The following is a 17,613-nucleotide window of genomic DNA, read 5'->3' as shown; positions in this document are numbered from 1 at the left end:
CATAATATTAATTTTATCCAAAAAATAAACCGAATATATCTTTTGAGATTTTAGTTTCACAACAAAAGAAAATCGATTCGCATTTCTGATTTTATTACTGAGTTACGAAAAACGTAGAATCATGGATTTAATCAACTAACGAAAAATACTATTGAAAAAAGAAAAATGGAAATTTCACTGAATGCAGAAGGAAAGGATAGCAGGTCGATTCCGAAATACTACAACTAAAGTATATGGATGAAGTTTCGGAAATCATCATCGAATCAGGCATCGATTTCGTAAAAAACGTCATCCTTTTCCTCTGATCTAGCAAACAGAACTTTTTCTTCAAATTCAAACTAACCTAATATGACCTATCGGCATTACGTAAATCACTACTACCCAACATTCACCACTCATCAGTGTTATAAATATTTTCGATTTCCTTGTAACCTAGTGAGCTGGTTCATCATTCAAATAGCTGCCTACATCCGTTTAATTAACCCAAGGTGAGCAGAGGAAATAAATCCTATATCAGGGCCATCTAAATCAACCCAATCTAAAATCTACCGAATACTAGCAGTAGTTACACAAATGGTCACATATTGTAACAAAAAATTAAATTTTAGAAAATGGTGACGGAACTGTTCATGTAAGCTTTTCATTAAATTGATAAAGTCAGGTGAATAGAACAAAAATTAGAGAAGAAAAGGAGGGATATACTTAAATATATTTACTTCAAGTTTTGACATTGAAGCACCACCACTCAAGGCAACGGTTGCACTGAATTTAAACGTGGTCTTAGCATATATTTGAAGATTTTTCTAAAGTTTCATAAAGAAGCCATATGAGTGATGTGCTTTGAAACTATTTTTATATGATTTCAAATTTTCATACACCTCAAAATTTCGAAAATCGCACCTTTGTTGAGTACAATTTTATTTTAATATACCCCTAAAAATAAAACCCAATATTTTACCGTGGAAAATAATTTGAGAGAATACATACTTGAGATACCCTTGACCTCAAAGGTTAACGAATCAAATTCGATCATAATTCAATTAGGAAATCTTATCGAAGGTCTTTATCACATAAATTAAGGTCTCACTATTGGGTAATGACCACGTCTTTGGGCTTCCACACTTCCACCACTAAATAACTATTTTGTTAATGTAGTACTATTTATAGAAATTCTATACTAAATTTGTAATTTATTGGATTTTTTTCTTTGTAATTAAAAACGCATTATTTCTGCTTCAAAAAAATAATTATTATTACTATATAAGCGATATAGTATTTATGTAAAAATGAATATTGAACGTAGTTAAATAAATAATTATTAAATGATATAACTGAAATTAATTGAAGAGCAGTGATAGCAAAAATTCAATTATTAAAAATTAGGCTAATGTCATAATAAATTAAATTAAAGTCCATTGTTTTTCCCCGTTCATATTTTTTAAAAATATTAAGAAACTTTGGAATCAAAAACAAGTTCGACCTTGGTTTCATTTGAGAAAAGAAAAAATCAAAATGAATTGTATGTCCCAATAAATACTTTTGATTAGTTAGGTCAATACGATAAACTCTTTTTATAATCTTTAATGTAATTTTATATTCTTTTCATGATAAAAAATATGTGATTCAGTTTCAATTGGAAATTGTTATTAAATAAAATGTTATTTTGAAAATCCGCTAAGATTTTTTTTAATAACTAACCCCGCATGTTTACTAGTCTATTAACCACAAAATATAAAAATAAAAACTGCTTTTTGTCAAACAAAACAAAAAAAAACAAAAGAACTGACCTAACCTAACGCTTAAAGTTTATAACATCTGGGTACTTAACATTTGAATGTATTTTAATTATTCTTTTTAACTTATTCGTAATGGTATGTGATATTATCGATATTACCGTCTTAACTATAAATAAATATCAATTTTTCAAGGCTAACTTATAATATTTTGGGATAATTTTCTTCCTTTTATAGCCAATCCGATCTTGTCGCATATATATCCAACGCAATCAGAACCGTTTCATAATAATCGATAACTGTGTAATCATACAGAGTGTTCCGCGACTTGAGGCAAAAAAATTTGGTATGTAGTATAAAGATGAGGTGAAAATAATGCTGTGACATAAAAAAATTTCTCATACGATCCCTCGTTTCTGAGTTATAGACCCTTAAAGTTTCGAAATTAGAACTAACATTTAAGTTTATTTTCTAAATTAAACATTCCCACATTATAAATTTTTAATGAATGATTACGTTTGCCCCTGTAGTGTGTTTGAGGGAAAAAATAATTCTGCACTACTATCTGAAGCTCATGCTCAATGGTTAACAATCCGCAACTTTTACAGGGACATCTTGTACAATCTAAATTTAGCAAAAATAATTTCAATCGAGGTATTCTTTGCTTAAATCGATTAAATTCATGGTCATGGAGATATGTAGATGCTTAGATCTTTGTACATACCAAAGAAACCGTTCGCCGTAAAAAGATATTCTGAAGAAAATCATCATAAATTGTAATTATTTATTGAAAATACTTACAGGAGATACTGAAACATTTAATTGGTTAGCATACAACTTATCAAATAAAAACAAAAAAAAACTATAATAAATGTTCGAAGTGGGCACCTTAAAGTTCTTCATACTTCCGAAATCTACAAAGGATATTTCTTTGAACTTGGAAAAGCATTCCAAGATTCTGCCTTAAAGCGTCACAATGAGAGTTTATTCTATCGATAATTTCTTTTCTTATGTTCACCGGTGTTACAAATCCCAAGCTTTTATGCTCAAAAAATGTTATTAAGATGATTTTTTACATCATTTATAAAGTGGGCTCCATCGTGCATAAACAACATATCTCTTAGAGAAATTCTAAGTATCGCTAACCATTCAGGTTATTATAAAAAAAAATATGGACTTACTAAATCATTACCCACTATTCCTGTCCACAAATTAAGACAAAATTGATGTTCATTCTTCTTTTGAATTGTACGGTGAGGATTTTCATCTGCCGTATATTATGGGAATTAATAGAACCGTCTCGTGTAAAACCAGCTTCATCAGTAAACAGTACTAGAAACCAACGAGCGTAGGCCGGTCTTGCTGGATAATCTTCTACTTCCATGGCATGGTATGCACTTTCTGGATTGTGAAAGGTGTAAGGAAGTTTCTCCTAGAGAATCCTATGAATAGTTGTCATTGATGCCTTAAATTGTAGTGAAATTTTGCGTACGCTAGTTGTGGGATCGGCATCAACTGCATTTGAAGCATTTTGCTCTAAAGCTTTTCCAACAAAGTTGTTTATCTAGAAACCAATGTCTCTTTATGGCGAACGGTTTCTTTGGCAAGTACAACGATCTAAAAATCTACATATCTCATAAACCATAAATTTTATAGAGTTAAACAAAGAGTACCTTTTTGTTAAAAAAACATTTTTGCTATATTTAGATTGTACAAATCGTAAAAGTTACGGATTGTTAACCATTGGGCGTGACCCGCCCTTGGCCTTCAGATATTAGTGTAGAACATTATTATTAGTCAAACATATTCCATGTACATCCATTAAAAATTTATAATGTTCGAATGTATAATTTATAGTCCGGGAGCCAGGTGAAATTTCTTTTCGAAAGTTAATTGGTGAGATGCATCAGAGAGTTATGCAACAAAACCAAGTGAAAATCAACTGCTGCTCGGTAGGTGGGATAAGCGGCAGTAGCTTCCCACGTACTACAAAAAAAATTCAGTCATTTTCTCCCAGCCGAAAATTTGTAAGTTGATTGTTCATATATTACAGTGATATATAAAAAAAATCAGCTAGCAGTGAGTCCAAGAAAAAACTGTTCAGCTGATGCAATAGATGCTTCCGCTTAACTCCTACGTAATAACTTCGAAAGTTTTTCCATCGAGATATAGCCAGCTAACTAATATATTTATTCACATCTACACAGAAGCTATTATCAATAAAAATTTTATTATTTCAGTTTCACAAATTTTTAGTTGGAAGAAAATGACTAAATTTCTTTTTTTTCTCGTTTCATCCCACCCACAAAGCCGCAGCTGACGTTCACTAGGCTTTATAATACAACTTTCCGATGCATTCTACTAATTATCTCTTAAGAGGAACTTGGTCGTGTATTTTTGGTGCTGGCTCCTGGACTATTAGAAAATATACTTAAATATAAGTTCTGATATCTCAACTTCAAATCCCTTTAACTCAGAAACGAGGGTTCGTAAGAAAACGCACATAAATATTTTTTTGTACAGTATTATTTACAAGTCATTTACTCACATCCGATTGTTTTGCATCAAGTCCAGGAACACCCTATATAGACAAAGGATAAGTTACAGTGGAAGGAAGGATAACCAAACCTAAGTACTCTTCCACAAAGCAAGATGGTCTACTTGAGCAAATCTGTTTTTTGACGTCACAAATTACACGACATTACTTTATAGTGAAATGTAAACAAGCAACATAATAATAAATAATTTGTTTATTTTTCCATATAGACGTCACTTTATAAGGCGAAGCTTCTTACGTTTTAAAAAAATTATATGCACAAGATGAGGAAAGGACTCAAAAAATTAAAGCAACCCAATATATCCACTCGAAAGATTAAAAAACTATTAACTAGACTTATATGAACATTGATTTTGTTAAGGGCGCTTTTCCTAAAATCAGCTGATATGTTAAGCCAAAGTAACTAGATTTCAAATTGCAAGCATTAAAAATAGCACAAAACCGATAATGTGAAAATCTTGCATGAAACAATCAGATGAACCTCATATGAGCATGCTTTTGATCAAGAAATATTGCGTCTTGCATTGCACGGCACGTTGTCTTGCATCATGTCAAGGGGACTTTGAAATCTCCAAGATGAAAGCTTTCCTAGGATGGCTACACGCTTGCTGTAATTTATGACTTCATAAAATTGGATTGTGTCGGTCTATGGAAGTAGACCGTCCTATTCTTTGAGGAAGAGTCCTTGAACCTACCCAACCGAAATTTAAGATCTTTGTATATCGTTTGTTATACTAATTTTTTTTATTATGGCAGGTTATTCCATATTATTGTTTCTTTCTTTTGTTTTATTTATCATAAACAGTATTTTGAATATCTAAATTATTCACTTTTTATTTTAACGGAATATTAAAATTGATTTTCCATAGATTCTAATTTGAAAGTCATCCTATAAATGCTGTGTTTTTAAATAAATGATACTAATATGTTTCAAGTTATCAGTCAGATATCTTCCAGTTAATATTTGCCACGTTTTTATCTCACTTACAAGTACTCAATTTTCATAATAAAAGGTTGTACAATCTTGTTAATGGAAACATCTATTGACAACAACACAATGATACCAAACGAATTTTACAATTTTTTAGTGTGGGTGCATATACAATAAGCACAAAATATAAAATATTTAAATGAGTACTGTACCTTCTTTTGTATGCGCACTTTTAAAAACTGAGTGAAATTCCAAACAGAATAACTGGGGATTTGAACTGTCGAACATTTCATCGAATAGTTCGGCACAATGAGATTTTTGTTCACAAATATCTATTACTATCCATTTAGTTATCGATACGTTATAGTTTAATAAACAATTGGATATATCTATGATAGTATTCTTTTATATATACTAATTTACATTTATCTTATCGCCAAAGAAATGGTTTCATCAGTGGCTTCGCTATTTTTGTTACACACATTTATAATATTATTTATATGCTTTGAAATATTAGATTTATGAGATTTAACTGCGTTAGAATATCTCGAGGTTTCGTTTCCAGCTTGAAACCATTATCCGAAATTATGAAGGGTAGTTATTTGTTAATTAATTCACCAATCACCATAATATTTCAATTTGTCCACTTCTTGTGTCTCTGTAACTAATAGCTTAGGAAGTTTACAAACTTTGAGCTATTGGTATATTATTATTATTAATACATATTATTCGGGTGACAGCTAATTGGAAGTATTTTAAATCAAGCGGGGAATTTTATCCAACTTATTGGTCCTTCCAACTTTCTCGTTGATTTAGTTAACCACTGGGCAAATGTATCTTGTGGATTTCCTTGCGCAATACATATTCGTTTATACAGTTAAACACAGTACTCGATTGATTTGGTGTTTCTCAACTTTCAACAATTTTCATCCTCATTAATTATTTATTTTAAAACTGCACGGCACTGGCAGAGTAGTTCGAGTACCCTCTCTCAAAACTTTAGACGATCTGGTGGCTTTATGATTAACGATTGCTTTGTTGATGAGATAGTTAATTTATGTGATACAGGAGTCCTTGTTCATGTTCGACATTTGAGATCTTGTAAATAATATAGATAAAAAATATATTTTAGATACCACACCGGGCATAATAAAGCTACCTTATGTTACCATTGTTTTATGACGTCAAAAAAAATTTTATTTCCATATAATCATGGCTATTGAATAAATTATTTGTTGAATACCCATGTATAACCCTTGTCTACGTTTATCGCCTAGTTTTAAAATGTAAAATCACTTTATTGATAAGTTTGTTTATAGGTTGAATGTAAATATAATTTATATAATTATTCACATACGCAACTACAGATTGATGGTTTTTTCCATCACTTTCAATATTTTATTGAAAATAAAACTGTATTAGAAAAAAGTGAAACTCCCAGTATTGAAAATAATACCAAAAATCTAAGGCCGGTACCACACGATGCGTCTAATGCTTCCAAGGTTGGACGCTGATCGATGAATGTTTGGCTTCCAACATTAGCATTGAACTGTTGGCTATGGAAAGTAAGCTTTTTTGACCCGCATCACAGGAGTACCCAACATTGGTACGAAGCTAGAACCAGCACTTGAGATACAACTAAACACACTTCTTGTCCTCTTGCGCGTGAATACTACGTGTTTTGTATCCAAACCAAAGTTACCAGTACCATCCAGTTTATTTTATATCTGTTGTATGGTGTTTATCACTTTTTTGCCACGTTTCCATTTCTTTGGGTACGTTAAAGTTATTTAGATGGTACTATGTATATAGCACAAAAAACAAATAAATTTCGACACAACAAGCATTTTATTTTTTGGAAATAATCATGATAATGAAGAAAGTTTTATTCCCAAATTTTGTTTTATTCCTTAAAATACTTTCCATTAAGTGTGATACAAACAATTTTTTGTAGATTCAGTTTTCTTTGGCTTCATTTGATTGATATTTTCGTCTTTGGAGCATATTATTACAACGGAATCCAGCCACAGGAGATCATATCTGGAGAATATGGTGAATACAGAAGCAATTCATTGATTCGGCGAAAAAATGTGTACGAAACAAAAAGTTCACGTTTTTATTATTGACGAGGGCGACAAATCGGATTCTGCTTCTTGATAAAAACTGTCATATTTAATAAAACACTCGATAATATATCAAAATCCAAAAGTATTTCTGTTTTTTATGGGAATCTAGAGATTTCAAGAATCAGGAGGTTTTAATATATAAAGCAAAAGTTGTAAAGCTGTGGTAAGTGAGTCAACAATTTGATGTCATAGTGATTACATCAGGACAGTAACAGGTCAATTAAAAGATGTGTGTAAATAAAATAAATATTAGTTAATAGTTCAGCGTATAAATGATTATTTTTAAATAATTAAATTGCGTGAATAAGTATATACACCGAGTGTATAAATTCCTTCCACCAGTTTTGTTCCTGAAGGACAATTCGCTTGGCCAGTCATTCATTTTAGTTCCAGAAAAAATATAGGAACTGCGTTACGAAGCAGTATTTGCTGTGATAACAAGAGACAATACAATACAAAACAGATCTACAAATCATAAGGTCTAGCAAAGGAAAAAAATCGACTCGAGTCATAGCTTCCATTCTATTTTTATTTTAGCATTTCAAAGCTATTAGTCTTCACTTTATGATGAGTGGTCTATGTTGTTATTGACTTGGTAAAAAAAAAATAACAAATGAAAAGGAATAATTTATTTGAAATTAACCTATCAATATTTAGTGTTCCCTCTCATGGCTCTAATAACAGCTTCCAATCGCTTTTTCATGTGCTGAACAAGTTTCGTTACTAGATCTTGTAGATTTCGTGGCTGGTGTAGGATTTCTAACCAAAACTTTTAAGTGTATCTCATAAATGCTTGATTCAAGTACGGTCTACACGCTGGCCACGTAACGGCAATTTCAACATCCTGTAAATACTGCCGTACGGTACCGTGGTACGTATGTGGATGAACATTGTCCTGCATTAGGATGAACTTTTCGTCGATTATAGCGTGGGGAACGACGGGATCCCCTACAATTTCTTCTATGTATCAGTTCCAATTCTACCGATAGTTTCAATAAAAAACAATGATCCAGGAACTTCATCCAAATATCATGATTTCTTCGCGAATCTTTCTCCACGTCTTCTGTAGACTTGTCATCTTCTAACGCTACTAAATACGCACACTCTGCTTTCTTCTGAAAAGAGAACGGAGCCTCATAGTTCGTCAGTCCCATTAACGTGTTTTCTGACAAGATCGATGAGTTGTGGTAAATTTGATGCCTGTAGCTGACCTTTTTGGCTAAAAGATAGCTGTCTTAAGTCTTCTTCTGACTATCCAGCCACTCCTCGCGTTTCTCCAAGCTCTTGTTGGACTTGAGCACCAGTGTACGCACCGATTTGTACGCTCATTTTTCTTGTAAGATCACGTCTTCAATTAAAGTTACCGGTCTCTTGGTAACGACGGCAAACTCTGGAAAAAGCAGGACTGACTCTTTTCAGAGCACTGACCACTTCTCGCTGACTCTGGCCTTGTCGCAATAAAGTGACCGTTTGTGCAGCTCATTCGATGTGTATCGGTTGACGTTTGATGGTTAACTGATAGTGGTGAGTCACGTAAATAATCTTTTATAAGGGTCAGTTAACCCTAACAAGCATAAAAAGATTGGCTACCGATCATAACATATTGTTGAAATATGAGAGCAAGACAAATTACAATAATTTATATAATTTTGAAGCTATTACTATTAGCTTTAAGATTTTTTTGGTTACGAGTGTATTTAGGGCTACTTTTTACCCCTGCGTTTCATTTTCCGTCAAATTTGTACAGAAATAAATCCAGTCCTAAAAATTTCGAAATGGTACTATTATTTTATTATACAACGGAAATCTTTAATGATACAACTAATATTAATTAGCTGGTTTTCTTTTGAACTCATTCTTTTAATTATATCAAAACTTACCCATTTACATAGAGATATCAAGGTTATAAAATTTATGAAATAAATTTGAATTGGATAAAACGTATAACAAAGATTTATATCAGGGTCGCTATTCATACATATTAAGAACTGGCCATACCGGTGCTGCAAACGGAAATCTTCCATTGCTGCCTTAAAATTTGTTTCAAAATTTTAACAGAATACGGTGGAATGAATTTAATATTCAAAAGAAGCAATGCCAGAATAAAATTTCAATTTCATTTGTGGAAATATAATGGGACGATATTTAAATAAGATATATCGTGTTTGAAAGAGGTTATTAGAGCTTATTTCTAACAATTTTAATAATTTTATAAGTATTCAAACTATTTCAATTCGTTAAAATAAACTAAAATAAATACCACTGAATATTCTTTTTTGATACTTTTCAAACGCGATTTTGGTTAAGTCGCCTATGATGTTTTTTTTAAATAATACTAGTAGAAATATTTTTATGCGGAAATACAAAAAATAAGAATTAAGTTGTATATTTTTGAAATTTGAATGTATAATTTTTATTGTCTTTCTAATTAAAAATAATTGAGGGGTAATTTGAATATTCACTCGCACGGTTTTTCAAAGCAATTTTACAACATATCGTATTAAGATATTTTTAATTTTAAAAAATTAATTGACTCCAATGTAAATTAAATTTAATCGTTGCGAAATTGTTATCACGTATCTCCGGGCACAAATTTCGACATCGAGATATTTTAAATCGTTATTAGTCATTTTGAAATGTATTTTAAATAACTATAATTATTCCTTATTCTGCTTCTTGGTCTCTCCATGACCCACGACCCATCAAATATATACTGCAGTTCCATATGTACATCTGTTAACATTTATATCCTACAGATAAATGTTTCACGGTAAGTAGTTATGTATTACAAGAGACGCTGATTAAGTTATGAGATATGACAGCATTGATATGAATATGTCAAATCTGACATTGCCATCATGAAGTTTGACATTTTTAATGGTTAACGTACGTAGAACATATTTTCATGCGAGTACTATTTGAGATGTTTACAGGTACTTAAAACATTCATCTTGGTCAAAAAATGGAAATTCGACGTGAATTAAACCATCAACAATATGCCGATCAACCCGCTTCGAGCTTTGGTGATGAAGCATCATCTCGAGGCACCGTGTTTTGCTCGTTTTCCAAATTCATAGTGGTCGAATTTCGCTACAGGTTCGTGAGTATCATCCAAAATCGGCTGTTGTGCCAGAAAACATCGATGCAGTGCGTAAACTGATATTGCAAGATCGTCTTGTGGCATTCTGTAAGATTGAGTCACACTTTGGCATTAGTCCTACTCGCAATATTAAATATTTTATAAAAATGTGGCTGTCAAAAAGATTTGTTCGCGTTGGATACCACAGAATTAGACAATCGCTTAAAAAACTTCGTGTCGATGATGCAAAATTTAATCGCGGTATTTTAAAAGACGACTATAAGATCGTGACAAACGACGAATCATTGATCTATCAATATGAAACCTAAACTAAACATCAATAACTCTGTATGGGACGAACCAAATATAATAATAGTTGTTCGCGCACGAAGCAAATTGTCGCCTAATTTTTCGGAATAACTGCACATGTCGCCACCGTTCCATTAGAGTAACGTAGAACGGTCAATTCTGAATGATAGCCTAGCATTTGTTTGCCAGAAGTGTTGGAAAAAATTAGGGAAACCGAAGGCGAATTTATTACTACAACGGCAATGCCAGCTCTAACACAACAGTTCAAACAAAAACGTTTTTGAACAATCAAAACATCGAAGTCCTCATTTGGCACTCAATGAATTCCACAAATTAAAAATAAATTGCGAGATCAACGTTTTTCTACACCTGAAGAAGCGTTCAAATCTCATAGTTTGGAGATATATACCTCAATCGGAATGGAAAAAAGCTTGGTTCAAACGAATGCAAAAGGGTATTGATATTAATGGATTATATTTTGAAAAACAATAAAGTCGTATCCAATTATATTGGTTTTTATTTACCTAGCGCAATCCTCGTACATAAGGAGACACTACTGTCTAATAGTCGTTTGTGTGTAGTAGCAGCTTCATATTCTTATGTAAACTACTTTCCACGAAATTCAAACTCACGACACCAACTTTCCATTATGTCATACGATACTGCAGATTTTTCTAATATTTGTACCAAATTTTTGTGAAATTTCTTTGGGGACAGCTTATTTAAACGGAGGTATTTAATCACTGCACCTTGCTTGCCACGATCTATTTTGATAGTGAGATGTGACTTTTACTGTAGGTTCAAGACTTTCTAACGTGGATTTTATACATAATAGTTTACAATGTGATGTTATGATATATAAATGTTTTGATTTACAAATACGTTAGGAGGGGAGCAAAGAGTTCAGCCCTCGTAATTAGGTATATCGACAGTAACCTAACCAGTCGATCATGTGTATTTTTTTCTTTTAAATGGATCGCACTAACGCTATGTTGCCAATGTCTACAATACCGTACAGTAAACGTTGCAAATAAAATTTCCGTGGAAGAATCTCGGATTTCTTTTGCTTATTCTTCATTATTTAATAAAATTCTAGTGTTAGGATGATATATTGCTCTTTTTTCGAAATTATTGTTACAAATTTTTTATTTTTACACCATTATCAACAGCAACTTTTTCAGGTTTCAAGTTTTTTTTCAATATTTATCAATATGTCCAGACGTTTCGTCATTTAATTTTAATATCCAAACATTCTTACTTTATTTTTATCCTTTGTAGAAAAAGAAACTAATATTGTACATACCATGAAACTCGTTTTTTGTTTTATTACAATTAGCATTTCAATTTTTTCTGTCTCAGAAAGGCTTGAAATAATAATTCAATTATTTTTGTGACATTACTACAATAAAATCCAGTTTTACTTTTTTGGTAAAACTAATACACAAGTCAATCTCGAGGACTACTTGTTTATATGAAATGAAATCTTTTTCTGGTGTATATATATACGTACAAAAATCTTTTTGCTTGTTAGATAATTAAATATTAGGTGAAATTGTCAAAGAATTATTAACTTTGAAACGAAAGTATAATTTGAATCAAAAAGTAAAATTTCAAGTTTGTCTATAAGCATTTTTAGAATGTATATGTTATTATTTTTTAATACTTCATAAGTAAAAAATCGATCTTGAGAAACTAACTAAACTAAAGGTAAATATTATTTTCACTCAAATTTTCAAAAATATTGAACTATGTACATATTTTTAGAATAGTTTATCAGTTTCGCAATCAAATATTTTCTTTAATATCATTTAATCCCCGTAATAAAATTTTCTAAAAATTTTTATTTACTCACCATTTTTGATTTTTGTGGAATAAGTCACATCGTGAAATTCGATGTCAGTAACTTGTTTATCCACCCTCAAATTTATCGAAAATATCTCGGATTCCATTTCACAAATTCACTCAAATAATTGTTATGATTATTATTATAATTATTATTTATTGTTGTTGTTTTTCGATATAAATATTTTAAAGAGCTTGCGATACACTATTTTGGAGTGGTATTGGTGGTGGTAACTGGTCGAATGCGATTGTATCTGAATGTCAACATTGCAAATAACCGTGTGTTTATGTATATCCACGGATGGAAAAATATCATATATCAGATATCACGGTACCATGATCAAGGACGTACATTATTTCTATGTTGTTTCCGGAGATATTGAGATGTTCTATACGTCTTAAAGGGAAGAAACCTATTTGTTTGAAATAAGAAAAATCGCGTTTTGCAATTTTTTATTTGTTTATACAGGATGTTTCTAAATGCAGGAGGTAATTTCTGGTATGAAATTGAGATGGGTCCTTCCTATAACAAAATTTCAGCCCATCTCTTTCAAAGATACCTTTGAAAGGTTGAGTTTTATTTTTTCTCTAGAATTTTAGTAATACCAGAAACTGTAATTTTCGTGTACTCGCAAAGGACTAACTAAAGGTATTTTTACAATATACCTGTTCTATTATACGGGGGTGAAATTAGTAACCTTTATTTTACTTCATATCAAAACTTTTTTTTTTAGATGAAGTTTAATTAAATGTAAAGTAAAAAAATCTAATACAATTCGTAACCAATGCTAGAAATAACCACTAAAATGTTGTCACTTCGACAATTCATTTACCGTGTTTATTCTAATTGTTGTAGGCTGATATCAAACAGTTGTAGGTTGTAACATGTACAGGGTGTTTCAAAAAAGGTGATCTCCATAATGAATCCGTATTCAAGATAAAGGGCGTTAAATAGAATGCCATGTCATGTCAAGAATATAGCAAGAGGATATTCACTTTCAACGGGCGCAATAAAAATAATCTGTTATGTCGATGACGCTATAATTGTGGCAGAAAGTGAAAACGACTTACAGCAGCTCCTATATTCTTTCTACCTAAAAGCTAAAATCTTTAAAACGCAAATATCCACCGCAAAAACTAAAACCCTTGTCATCTCTAACGAACCAATGAGGTGCAAGCTCGCCCTAGAAAATAAAACCATAGAACAGGTAATGTCATAAAAAGACAGGCAAACAAAGCCAGCCGAATATCAGGCGCACTCCGGGACATTATCTGGAATAGTACCAGTATGAACAAAAAGGTAAAATTTAAAACATACGTTAGACCCATATTGATATATGCTATAGAAACAAGAACGGACAACAAAAGACCTAAAAACATCATTCGAACAACAGAAATGAAAATACTCAGAAACATATATATATATATATATATATATATATATATATATATATATATATATATATATATATATATATATATATATATAAGAATTTCACGTGGAAGAATTTTGAATTGAAAAAATTGAAAAAATTTTTGTCGCGTAAAAAGACTCCATCGATAAAACGGATACATTCAATTTGGGCTTTCGTTTCTTGTAACGTTTCACAAAACTCCAGTCTAATCAGTATGGGATCTTGATTTAAATAAGTGTGGGCACTGAGCTATTGGAGGCCTTAGTATGAAAGAAATGACAATTTGATGATCATGTATTGAGGTTCTGGGACTCAAACTGTTGTTTGTTTCATACTAAGGCCTCCTCAATAGCACTGTCTTTCATTGATAGTTATGACGTTGAGTCAATAATTATTACATTTCTGTAACCTTATTATTTGTTAAATTAGATATTGTTAATCAAAATGTACTCAAATTTTGAATAAACTGACATGTTATTAAACTCAAGCGAGTTAAGGAAAGTTAGAGTTAAGAAAACACTTGTGCAGCTGTTACGCGTTATACAGAAAAGTTTTTTCGATTAAACTTACCAAGTAAAAATAGATTCAGAGCCATTAAAGGACGTTGTCGAGAAACTGGGAATATGAGGCGTAAAAAAATAGAGTCTGGTAGGCCAAGAACTATTACACCTGGGAACTCTTGAAATAGAAGACGAAGATCTCTGGAAATTAAAGCGATCCTACATTCTAGACTTTTTAAAAGGAGTGGAATTAATGGATCAGCTGTTGACAGTGGGCTCTCCATTATTGCAGTAAGAAAGGGGGACATAATAAATATTAGAAGGTGTTGTAAACTATTATACGACTTTTATTTTCTTTTGATATTCCGACAATGTTTTTTTTACGTAAAGTAGATACTATTGTTTTAAGATCTAATTCTAAAGTTTAATTCTTTTGAAATTACTTTTTAAAAATCAATCAATTAAAACGAAATCCTATTCGATATTTTTTGGCAATCAAAACATGTAGTAGTAACTCGAAATCACAAAATTTTCCGCGCTATCAAATCACTAAAGATACTAAGCAATTTATTAATTTATTCAATAATAACCCACCGACAAGTAGAAGAAAAAAAACAAGTCGAATAATGACGTGAAAATATTTTTTATTAATTGAGCGAGACATTAAAAAATATCTTAAATATGATAAACCATTATTTATTCATTAATATATAGAATAATAACAACTTCCATATGAATTAAATGACTAGTTTGATTAACTTAAAAAAATATGAATATAAACATAGAGAAGACCAAAAGAACGATTGAAGGAAAACTCAAAACGATTCAAATAGGAAATAAAAGACTCAATAAAATCATAATATGAAGATACAGCGAGAACTGACTATTTTTTAACAGCCCAAGAACAAGTAAATACCTAAAGGAAGTTGAGAACCACATTAAGAACGTGTTTAATATATGGATAGGAATCAATACTGACTACATTGTTATCAATTTGTCGAAAATTAAAAAAAAATGATACATTTTATAACAAATTTTCATTTTTTTCATTTTCATAACATGTTTTCAAAATAAGCTGTAATTAAGTATACCAACAGTGAATCTAATTTTCCAAATACTTGTAATCTTCAATTAGAAGAGCCTTTAGAACCTTAAGCATATTTTTTAATTGCTTCAATAGTGCGTTCCCTGAATTAGAGTTTTCAGTTTCGGAAACAGGAACATGTTTCACCCAAAAATCAATTACAATTATACTGGAATGCAAAGGCGCATTATCGTTGCGAAAAAGTGACCGTTTGACCCTTTGAAACGATTTCATCAAGGTAATCCAAGAAAACGATTAGTATCACCTTGATTCTCGACCGACTTAGATGCAGTTTTCTCGTTTTCATTTGTTTTTGCGTTTTCTGCTTTCTTACCAGAACGTTCCTCAAATGAAGTCCGTAAACTGAGAATGACAAATTCACTAGTATTACAATTTGATAGGTACATCCAAAAAAGGACAAGTCTAAAATGACTTCTAGAGCTGCCGTATCGCACATGTTATTGAAAAGCAAGACATCTTATCTAGGACTGTTTCCTGACAATATGAAAGCTTACCAGAGGCTGCACAACGGATTTGAACATCCAGTTTATCAATTTGTGGCTCAAGCTCCATGTTCCTTCGATTCTACAGAAGTTGTATGAAGCAATTCGTGTATAATATAATTTATATTAGAATGCTGAGATGTCCAGACAGATCGCCGGGCTTCATGTTCTGTTATCTGTATGGTTTTATTGCTGCACTTTCTGTAAATGTCTTCAAAATGAGCAAATCTAAAATGATTTTAGTGCTGCCGTGCCGCATTTGTTATTGAAAGGCAAGTCGGTCTTTGCAGCTTATCTAGAGATGTTTCCTCACAATGTGAAAGATTACGAGAGGTTACACAACGGATTTGAACATCCAGCTCACCATTTTGGAGTTTAAGCCTTATGTTCATTCGATTCTGCAGAAGTTGTATGAAGCAATTCGTGTATAATATAGTTTATCTTAGAATGATGAGATGTCCAGACAGATCGCCGGGCTTCATGTTCTGTTATTTATATGCTTTTATTGCCAACTATATTGCTGCACTTTCTATGAAGATCTTCAAAATGAGCAAGTCTAGAATGAGTTCTAATGCTGTCGTGTCACACTTGTTGAACATTAAGTTCATCATTTTGAGGTTCAAGTCCCATGTTCCTTCGATTTTGCAGTAGGTGTATAATTCGTATATAGTATGAATGAAGGTTGTCTGACAAAGGGTTGCCACGATTTTAGGTGTGTGGCGATAAATGATGAGATTTTGAATAATATTCTGAGGAAAATAGACAAACACAACACCCATTAAAATTTGAGTTGAAATTCTAACACCTTGATTACCTTGTTTACCTGCTAAAGCCTCGATAACCCAAACTTAATGATGGTCCATCATTCTTACCTGTCTTATAGGCAACTTTTATAAAATCACGAAGGTCTGGCAATTACGGATTTTTGTTCTATTATTTATGATCACGTTGGTTTTTCTACACTGTATAATAATACAGGGTGCGGCAGCATAACTTCCTTTTTTAAAAAGTTCGCCATTTAGTCGGTAGATGTCGTAACGGAGTGCTAGTGGTCTCGTTCGAGAGGGGGGACTATAAAGTTTTGTCCCGGCACAGTTCAGTCGCCATCATGCGTTGGAACAGTGAGGAGCGTGCGTTTGCCGTTGAGGTTTACTTTTCGAGCGGATGTTCTGTGATCGCAACCCAGCGCGCCTTTCGGAATCGCTTTAATTTAGCCCCCTTGGCCCCTGTCCCGGACCGGAAATCAATTGTTACGTGGGTCACTACGTTCAGACAAACTGCAAGTGTGACAAGACGAAGAACTGGAGTCCCTCGGCCCATTAGATCACCGGAGAACATTGAGTTAGTTAGAACTTCAGTGTTGCGATCACCACGGCGTTCTGCGCGCAAACATGCGTCTGCCCTTGGACTTTCCGATCGTTCTGTGAGGAGAATACTTCATGATGATCTTCATTTTCATCCATACAAGATGGCAATTGTGCAGGAACTTTCTGAACGTGACTTCAATTCTCGGAGGAACGCGTGTGAGGTTTTT

The 17,613-nt window shown here is 32.1% G+C and overlaps 1 protein-coding gene across 3 annotated transcripts in view; it reads right to left on the bottom strand.

The window, feature by feature from the left end:
- Positions 1-12,875, bottom strand: part of LOC130442046 (ATP-binding cassette sub-family G member 1-like) — a 53,057-nt gene extending 40,182 nt beyond the window's left edge. Inside the window, exon 1 of one of the 3 annotated variants that reach the window (XM_056776015.1) lies at positions 12,588-12,875. In XM_056776015.1, the coding sequence (XP_056631993.1) occupies positions 12,588-12,684 (97 nt within the window). In that variant the 5' untranslated portion in view covers positions 12,685-12,875. Of the gene's footprint in view, positions 1-987; positions 1,160-5,433; positions 5,610-12,587 lie in introns of those variants that run through there. The other 2 variants (XM_056776016.1, XM_056776017.1) reach the window with 2 other exon arrangements.
- Between the last annotated feature and the right edge of the window lie 4,738 nt (positions 12,876-17,613).

Source organism: Diorhabda sublineata, chromosome 3 (genome assembly GCF_026230105.1).
Source record: "Diorhabda sublineata isolate icDioSubl1.1 chromosome 3, icDioSubl1.1, whole genome shotgun sequence".
Lineage (NCBI taxonomy): Eukaryota > Metazoa > Arthropoda > Insecta > Coleoptera > Chrysomelidae > Diorhabda > Diorhabda sublineata.
This window is presented reverse-complemented; position numbering and strand designations above follow the sequence as displayed.